Source organism: Thunnus thynnus, chromosome 14 (assembly GCF_963924715.1).
Source record: "Thunnus thynnus chromosome 14, fThuThy2.1, whole genome shotgun sequence".
NCBI lineage: Eukaryota > Metazoa > Chordata > Actinopteri > Scombriformes > Scombridae > Thunnus > Thunnus thynnus.
This window is the reverse complement of record NC_089530.1, coordinates 21,627,416-21,636,989: the sequence shown is the minus strand read 5'-3', so window position 1 is coordinate 21,636,989 and position 9,574 is coordinate 21,627,416. Positions and strand designations below refer to the sequence as shown.

Below are 9,574 nucleotides of genomic sequence, written 5' to 3'. Positions count from 1 at the left end.
CCTAGTATATGTACAGAGGCAGACATATAGGGCGATTTTACCTACATGGCATAAGTTAGAACCAGTGGTGTAATGAAAAAATAAGAAAAGTAAGACATTTTCAGAGAAATAAATCTTAACTTTAACACTTATAATTATATTATAGCATTCATTTACGTTTTTTTTCTTTAAAACACACAGCACTCTTACATGAGAAATAGCTTTAAAAACCTGGGTCAACTATGTTCCGGAGATAAAAAAAAAACCAAGCAGATTTTAGGTGAGTTCAACCCCCTGACTGCATAACCTGGTCCGGGCTTGCATAAGCCAGTGATGAGCATTAATGCTCCCACAATCCAATAATGACCCAATATGAACATGTGTTTAGCCACTTATCAATGTCCTTATCCGTAATCGGATGGAGAGACAGACATCATGCAAAGAGGTATAGCAAATTGAATACTGTATTTGATTAAGAAATGTATGGTACATTAACATAATAACCACGCAAGAAAGAAACATTGGATAGACTCATGTAAATAAGCGCTTTGAGCGACCCTGGGGCGGCAGAGAGGATAGGAGGGGGCATAAATGTAGTAATAAGCTATTCCACTTTTCATATTTTTTTTCTTTTTTTTGCATAAATGTGTGACATATGTCATTAACCCCCCCCACCTCCCGCCTCCCTCCCCCCCGGAAAAACCAACCAAAAGCAACAACAAAAACGCCTACAGCACTTCAGTTGTAAGTTTTGACAAATATTTTATGTAGGAACACCAAGTCAAGAAAAGTGAGGAAGGGATAGAAAAGAGGATGAGACGGGGGAGAGCAATAATTATGTACAAGCATATTTCTACACGTATATTACAGACCGGGAGAATGATCGCATTATTTGAGATATACATAATTCAATATAAAATTTTGAAAATAAAAATAAAAATCTGATACAGTCATAAACGATCCCGTTCAACATTTTTTTTTTGACCATGTACCCCACACAGGCAGTGACAGAAGTATATTAAAAAAAGGTGCTTACGACTTAAAATGATTGTCTGATGAACACAAAGTAAAAACAGGATTGCATCTTGTCTGCATGGCGGCTGCTTCACCGTCATCATCATCACTTGGACTAAAAACGGAGATGGGGGGGAAAAAAAGCGACGAAGACACCAAGACGATCTGTTTTTATTCCCTCTGATCGATGTTCCTGATGGAAAATCTTGCATTCAGGTTATTTTCCCTGATTACAAAATGAAAAATAAAAAAAAAACATCATGCAAGTAGTCTAGTAGTAGTAGTAGTAGTGGTGGTGGTGATGGTGGTGGTGTGGGGGTATGAAGAGGAGGGGGAGGCGTGGGTCCTTTGAAAGCGCTTTTTAATAAAAAAAAAAAAAAACCGACGTGCTTTTATCTCTTTTTATTTTAATATTTATATCAATCGGTCCTTTTTTCATCCGCGATATTTCATAAGTCTTTTTTTCTTCCTCTCAGGTCCATTTTCCCTGTAAATATTTCTCTTTTTGTTTGTTTTTGTGTTTCTTTCTCCGTATCATACATCGCACTCCGAGTCACTGGATGTGACGGACAGGATGGACGTCCCAGTATCAACTCTCTCTGTCATACTGGAAACGCTGGTGGTGGGACTGGCCGCGGTTGAAGGCGACTCTGCCGAGCTGTGAGGGGTGAGCCCGGCCTCTGAGAGGGACCTCATACCGGTCGGTCCTATTGCTTGGTGCTGGAGCCTGGAGAAGAAAAGAAGCGAGGAGGGGAGGAAAAAAAAGAAGAAAAAAAATGAGAGAAATGGCAATTAGACCTGAGAATGTCCCCCTTTCCCCTCCTCCTCCTGCAAAATAGGGGTTCAAACTCGCCTTTCTTTCCCCCTGCCGGCCCCAGCCATGCATGCATGCTTTTATCAAATAGCCAGCTTTCAGGGGACAAAACACAGCACTATTTAGACTACCAAATGTTGGAAGAAATGTAATGGGGTTTTTTTTGTTTTGTTTTGTTTGTTTCAACAAAAGTAGGCCTGAAAATCGCGCAAGTCAGAAATCTGGGATTTAAATTATGTGTGAAAAATTAAGCTGTCATTCCAACTAAGTGTCTTTTTTTTTTTTGAAGATTATTTTTTGGGGCATTTTTGTGTGGGCGGCGAAGAGGCAGACGGGAAACAAGGAAAGAGAGATGGGTTTGACATGCAACAAGGGTCCCTGGCTGGAAACTAACCAGGGACGTTGCGGTTATGTGGCATGCGCAGTAAACATTCGGCTACCGGGGCGCTCCCAACTAAGTGTCTTTATATAAAAAACACTTTGGTGGCATTCTTTACAACAGCAGTCTGTAGCTATTTAGTTTTTATTCCGGTTTCAGTTGCTACGTGCATTTGTTGCTACATTTATTATTCTTCCTCGTTGCTGCACAGTTTTATTTACCACATAAAGCCCCATAACGCTGCAGTGTCACAACCAAATAAATATTATAAATCCAAATGAAATGTAGGCCTTTGTCCAAGTGCAAAATGTCGTGAGGCTTTGACACGGATACATTGCAGACTGATGGAAGTGGAAGTATATGAATGAGTGACGTGGAGATCCAGGTTACTCCAATCATCCTAAATGTTTATCTCCAATCCACTCATGATAATAACTCCATCACGGCGGGATAATGTCAGTCTGGAAATAGGCTATATCTCTTCATTTGGCAAAACGATTAGAATAGTGTTCATATGGCTTAGTTCTCTGCGAGGTATTTTCTAATCAATTATAGCATTTCAATGGAATGATACCACAGTTAATGTTATGAATACAGCCTGTCTTCAAATGTTTTTTTTTTAATACTCATGTTCATTTTATTCAAGTAATATCAGTAATATCTCTGTTATCCTTTGAGATTATCTTTCTTTACAATCCAAAGTAACATGTGATGTTAAAATGATAAATGCACTAAAGTACGTGATGAATGTACTGTAGTATGTGCCGTGTAGCTTAAATAAATCATTATAGCTTTGGTAAAAGACACAATAATATTTAATATTATTTGCAAAACATAACAATTTCAAATGTGTTTAAAGGTCTGGATAAAATTATGTTTTGACCCGTTTAATATTAAGACTTGCTTAGTCAACATATTTTTTAATAAACCTTTTAATGATTAAAAAAAAAAGAAGAAGCTGTTTTTCAAATCCTGGTGATACTATAAATAAGTGTATCTCAGTCATGTTTATGTGTAATCCAACACTCTTACTATTTACTACTGTACTACTTTCACTCTTACGGGAAAAAAATATACAAGCTGTTTTAATAACAACAAAAAGAAACACTGCGTAAAAATCGCCCCTTCAGTTTAACAACGACGTAATTTGTGTTTGTAAAATTATTGTTTTATTATTGTGACTTATTTGAGCACACAACTTATTTTTTAACATTTGGGATATTTATTTTATCTGATAATTCCTTATTCCGTTTAAAATGCCTGCAAGTTAAATTACATGTCGAAGGATGTTTGTAGAAGCTTCTAATTTATAAAAGAAAACATCCGAAGCTATTTTCTAAAGACAGTTTTGGATTTTTACAGCAGCATAAATTGTGTTTTCGATGTTTTCCCTGCTTTCACTTCATAACAAAAATGTCGCCGCAGCCTGCTCCCTCCCCCTGCCAGACAGACTCGACTGTTTCCTAGACAGTCTGTATCTGTGAGCATAACTACATGTTTAATGAAACCTCCGCTTTTTCTTTTAAATTTAAGCATTGAATACAAACATTCATGCATTCTTGTGTTTTGACTGTGAGGAACAAAATCACCAACCTGTTTTTGGCCGCCGCGGCTCTGTCTCGTTGCCTCCGGTTTTTAAACCAGTTTCCGACCTGTGTAGGAGTGAGTCCAGTGGCTTGAGCCAGTTCCCTTTTCTTGCTGGGATTTGGATATGGGTCCTGAAGGTACCACTCCCTCAGCAGGCTCCGTGTCCGCTCTTTGAAACAGTGCGTCTTCTGCTCACCGTCCCAGATGGTCCGAGGCAGCGGAAACTTCTTCCGCACTCGGTACTTATCGACCGGTCCGAGGGGACGACCGCGGAGCTTCTCGGCCTCCTGGTAGTGCGCTTCCAGCCACATGGCCTGCAGTTTGCCGTGTGAGTCCTTGGTGAACTTGTGGTTCTCCAGGATGTGGTAGAGGTCTCTGAAATTCCCCGTGTGGAACGCCACCACGGCCCGGGCGCGCAGGATGGACTCGTGCTTGTTGATCGCCTCGCACGCTCCCGGAGCCACGGGCAGGGACCACAGAAAGCGGCCCAGCCGTTCGATGTCCCCGGTCTCCTCCAGCGTCTCGCAGACGCTTGCCACCTGCTCCGGGGAGAAGTTGAGTGTCGGTAGCTGAAACATGGACAAGTCTTCTGGAGACCTGGTGGTGGGAGCGCTGTTCGCCAGTAGCAGAGGGCGATCAGCGAAGTTTGGCAGGAAGAAATGGGAGGGATAAAGCTCTAAAGGGGATCTGAAAACCATGGAAATGACCTGAGAGAGAAAGAAAATTATCGAGAAAAAGGAAAAACCGAAAAAATACGGCTAGTAAAAAAGATTGAATGATTCAATGGCTATCGCCTAATGACACCAGCCTCATAATATCTCCCCCCTAAATCCGCCGTTGAGTGTAGCATTGAAACATTTTGTTTCCCTTTTCTATTGGTCTTCTTGGTGTCGTTGTAGCGTTGTCATGGCAGCCCTGCCAATCACTGTCAAGCGTGCCAATCATTAGCCAGTACGTAGCGCGAGGCTTTCACCACTTGTGCAGCACGCACGGGGGGTTATCAGAGTCTCCGATCTCCACAGCAACCCTCCCACCGCACCGCGCGCATCAGGCACAAGCCAATGCTCGCCTATCTGCTGAATGGAATGAGCAATTAGAGGGTGGAATATTATTGCGATCTTAACGAGGCTCGTTAAAGCTAAAGAAGATATGTAGACTGGAGATGCTTAGCAGAGACGGGAAGGGAGGGAGGGAGGCAGAGGAAGCTTTAAATGGGTGACAAATGGACAACCAATGACTGCAACTCGGGAATACGCGTTTTGAATAGAAGCGAGTCAATTTGCACATTATTTTCTTGTAGTTTTTCCTGTATTAGCTACTTTTTAATCTTTTTTATCAGTCTATTCATTTTCCTGCGAGGGAAAGGAGGACGTTAGGGTCTTCTTTCCTTTTTATGTATGTTATCACTTTCCATTTTCTTGTTTCCTAAAAGATCAAATTATGACACATTCCTAGCTTTTGCCCTGGATCCGCCGATGATTTGAAAAATTGCATGTCCGCAATTTTATGACATTGTCTGAGATGACTTTACTCGGACTCGCTGGTGTGTGTGGTCACTTTGTGTTGGGTGGGTGCTGGTCCGGGTGTAGGCTGCAGTGTGATGCCGCTCCCCCTCCTGCTGTCCCCGGCCTTGTCTGTGGGACGCTGGGCGCAGCCCTGGCCCCCTGCCCGCCGCATCCTCTCCAACCAACAAAATTTATTGTTCCAAATGAATATCGATGCGCAGCGTTGTGTTGATTAAACAACGATCATGGCGTTTCAGTTGGAAAACTGTTTGTCACTGGCATCAGCCTTTGATGCCACCAGTTTATCACGGGGTTTTTGATGGTCTAGCCTCTAATTAATACCATTAGTATTGGAATTACAATCAAATGGCCACATGAAAGCTTCTTGGGGACATAAAAGCAGTTTTCATGCATTTGATCTAGTGGTAAGGACATGATCAATGTCCACATCCAGTCACAGGATTCGGCTTATAGCGGTAGCCACGGCGGTGTGATTTTCATGTTTATGGCTAAAACGGCTTCATATTTAGACAGGGCTTATAGGGTGTTAAAATAGTGTGAGTTCACTCTAACACGAACAGTGCTCACATTGTGAAAGGGCCGTGTACAAGGCGTAGCATCTAGACTCCACTTAATCCGCCCTCAGTAAAGCTGACATAATGATCCTAAGCCGCCTTTCTACAAAATCATTCAGGAATTCAAAACTTTTCCTTCCCTCTCTCAGATTTGCACATTCTCCGGCGCTGGCCAGATAGACCACCGACTTCAAGATTGGAGGGACAGTGAGTAGACCAGCTCAGCATGCATGTGTAGTCAATGCTACCTGTTTATGTTCACCATTTCACCTTGACTGACACAGTTTAACAACTGCTGGTGTGAGCGCGCAATTTGCGCACCTTTGCGCACTTTTACGCATCAGTGTTTTGGGGCAAAATTGGGCACTTTAATTCGTGCGTGTACATGCGTGCGCGTGTCTTGTGACAGTTTGTGTGTGTGTGTATAGGTGTATGTGATACAGAGCAGGGGTTGTGATGATCTTGTTGGAGGGTCAGGCGTTGTGTGTGTGTGTATGTATGTGTGTGTGTGTGTGTGTGTGTGTGTGTGTGTGTGTGTGTGTGTCATTTGGGATTGTGTGCGCGCGCGCGTATGAGGGGGTAGGACTATGGGATCAAACCTGTCCACTGTGCTGCTATACGAACCTCAGGAGAACTAATTCCAAGTGGCACTTGAATTGGTCGCATTGGAAAGCTCTGTGGACTGGAAGTAAAGGCTGGTATTTTCATACTGGTGTTAAAACTAACCTCCTAGCCTATACACCCCTACCCACCTCTCTCTGTAACTCTCTCTCTCTCTCTCTCTCTCTCTCTCTCTCTCTCTCGCTCTCTCTCACTCACTCTCTCTCTCTCTCACTCTCTCTCTCTCTCTCTCTCTCACTCACACACACACACGCACACGCGCACACACACACCAACATTAAGTTGAGAGTGCAGGCTTAACAGCACTACTCCGAATATGTAAAGCCTCCTACCTGACTGAGTTCCTGGTGCACCAATTTAGGTGATCACCATTCAAGCCAAAGCTGCAGGTATTATCCAGCATTATGCTTTGGAGGAGCCTTGTTTGGGAGTAGCCCTCGCAGGCAATTCGGAAATCACTCCTAGAAGAGACTAGAGGTGAAATGTAAAACCTGAATGGGGATTGAAGGGAAAAAGCCACTGGTAATTCACATTCTTTTACATGGCTTTTGTTTACGTTAAGCATGTAATTAACACCCCCCAAACAAGTTTATTCACCTGCCGTAATTGTGTGTTTATCCGAGGGCTTGCTGAATGTTGCGAGCAGCGGGGGACTAGAGCTCTGAATGCACATCGAGCATTTAGCGTCTTCTCCGTTTACTTACAGCCTAAACCTGCAGACACCACAACACAAACAGCATTTTTCACGCTAAAACACTGGAAACATCAAGCAGACAGAGACGCCTGCCGTCTGCTGTGCAGCCACATCTCTCCTCCTGTGTGACCTTCTTTCTGTGGATTGATTATAAATCACTTTGTCAAACTCTGTTTAAAAAAACTTTTGCATAAATAAAATCATGTTGTTATTATTACTTATTGCCATTAAAGAAATGAACTGTTCTTGCGGCACGCAGTAAATCTAAAATGTTAGTTGCCATACTGGTTAATTGCCAATTAGTAAGTTGTTTTCATTATCAGCCTGTTCCATTAAGGGGAGCAAATAAACAAAGCTGATGTTACGTCATGTACGGGAGTGAGAGAGAGAGAGAGAGAGAAGGGGACCGGATGAGAGAAAGAAAAAGAAGGTGTTGACTGTAAAAGGTAAGAGGGAAAGAGAAAGAAGGCACGAAAGAAAGGGTCTTGTTTTATTTTTTGCTCCCTCGTTGACCCCGGTTTGCAGAGGCTGGCCAGAAAAGGCAGCACATCCCTCCCTGACAAACACAGGAGAGACTCATGTGCCTGCTGCTCCATCCTGGATTCATCACAATACACAGGACCAGATTTTGGAGCAGTGACTGGTACGTATCCACAAGATAACCGTTCATTTTATTTATTCTTCTTAATGTTTGTTCATGGTTTTATGTGCACGCTCACGTGCATGCAACCATTCATATTTTTAATACATGAGAACTTTTAATTATCATTCACGCCAAGAAATGAATGACATTTTATTTTAGTGATGTGGAAATTCAGCGCTTGTGTTTTAGGCTACGTTATCAGGAATTACCTTCTTTTCTTTTTTTTGCTCTTGTTTTTCTTCTTGCTCTTCTTCGTCCCTTTGCAGAGCTGTGAGCAGGGTCCAGTCCCGACTGTCACCATTCGAGCTTGGGACTGGACGTGGTACTGGTTCACTCGTGAATTTGTCCAAGATCAGGATGGAAATCCAAGAGCGGCTCCTGTAAGTTTTGTCTAAACAGACCCGTTTCCGTCTACGATGTTTGCCAGTGATGTTCCGTATAAACTGCGACTAATTTCATTTTCGGACACTTTTAAAATATGTATGTAATTATAGGCTACAGAAAAGATGATCATGACGTTTTTAATTTGAATGAGGAGATAATTAACTTGTCACAGAAGTCTGATTTTAATTCGGTATTTTTTTGCCATTTTGTATTCACCGAGCACCGGGGAGATCTGTGCCTTTGCAGAGGAGATGTGTGATGCTGTCGGGACGGGGCGCACAATCCCCTCCGTCCCACACTGGCCTTGCCAGGGTACAGAGACTCTACACTGTGTCTACACTATAAAAAGTATCAATCTAAACAAACCATTTAATGCAGCGTTCAAATCAGTGTAAAATCCTGTTCTGTTTTTACTGAAAATACCTGCAAAGCGTGAGAAATGAATTAGATAATTCAGATTGTTTCCATTACAAATCAACTTTTTTCGGGACAGTTTTGAATCGGTGTCAAATTCTTGCTTGTAGTGGATTATTATAAGATGTTCTGCTTTGCTTCAGAATGCAAATACACAGGATGCTTGCAGGATAACAAAATCCCTGCAACACGTGAAATGTCTGGAATCAGCTTATTATTGCCACTGGCAGAATTTCACCTTGTTTGGGAAAAAAAAAATTAAGATGATAAAATTAAGATTGAAGTGTGTAGATGTAGACATTTTTTGCAGTGCATTCTCTCCTGCTCTGAGATAAAGCCTCTGCTCTGCTGCTGTGGCAATTTTATTTTAAATTTTTCCCTTTCAAACCCTTTATAGGCTAAAATTACGCATGTCATTTTGTATATGATTTACTTGATTTAATGACCCCAAGTGACAAAAGTCGGTTACTGTACCTTTAAACTGTAAACAGTTGCCAACTTAGTCATAATCACAGGTGCAATAGGTCGCCCCTCCCGTGTGCGTTTGTAGAAACATACACTAAACACAACGGCGCCTTCATTTAAAATTACCCCAAAGAAGAAATGTACAATTTTGTGGAATAGTCATAATGATGTGGCGCCAACTTTAACAGCGAACCTTATACAAAAGTTTCTAACATTTCTCTCTCTCTCTCTCTCTCTCTCTCTCTCTCTCTCTCTCTCTCTCTCTCTCTCTCTTTCCCTCCCTCCCTCTTTTCTTTTATTGTTTTTATTGTGTGGTCTCATTAGGGGGACTTCCTGGCAGGGCTGGGAGCTTGTATCGGAGCTGTCCAATCAGTGTATTTACACGGGTTGTTAGCGACAGTTAATGAGGGCTCCTCCCCGGGCCGGTAGAGAAAGGCGCCTCAACATTAAGATTTACCTTGTGTCAACTCGTTACTTCTAATGAACCTCCATGCAAAAGC

The 9,574-nt window shown here is 42.3% G+C and overlaps 1 protein-coding gene across 1 annotated transcript; it reads right to left on the bottom strand.

The window, feature by feature from the left end:
• Positions 1–721: 721 nt before the first annotated feature.
• Positions 722–4,648, bottom strand: six3a (SIX homeobox 3a). Its single transcript, XM_067610542.1, has 2 exons — positions 3,780–4,648; positions 722–1,720 (listed from the first exon to the last, which is right to left on the bottom strand). Exons 1-2 carry the CDS (start codon positions 4,469–4,471, stop codon positions 1,528–1,530), a joined length of 885 nt encoding a protein of 294 aa, XP_067466643.1. The 5' UTR covers positions 4,472–4,648; the 3' UTR covers positions 722–1,527.
• Between the last annotated feature and the right edge of the window lie 4,926 nt (positions 4,649–9,574).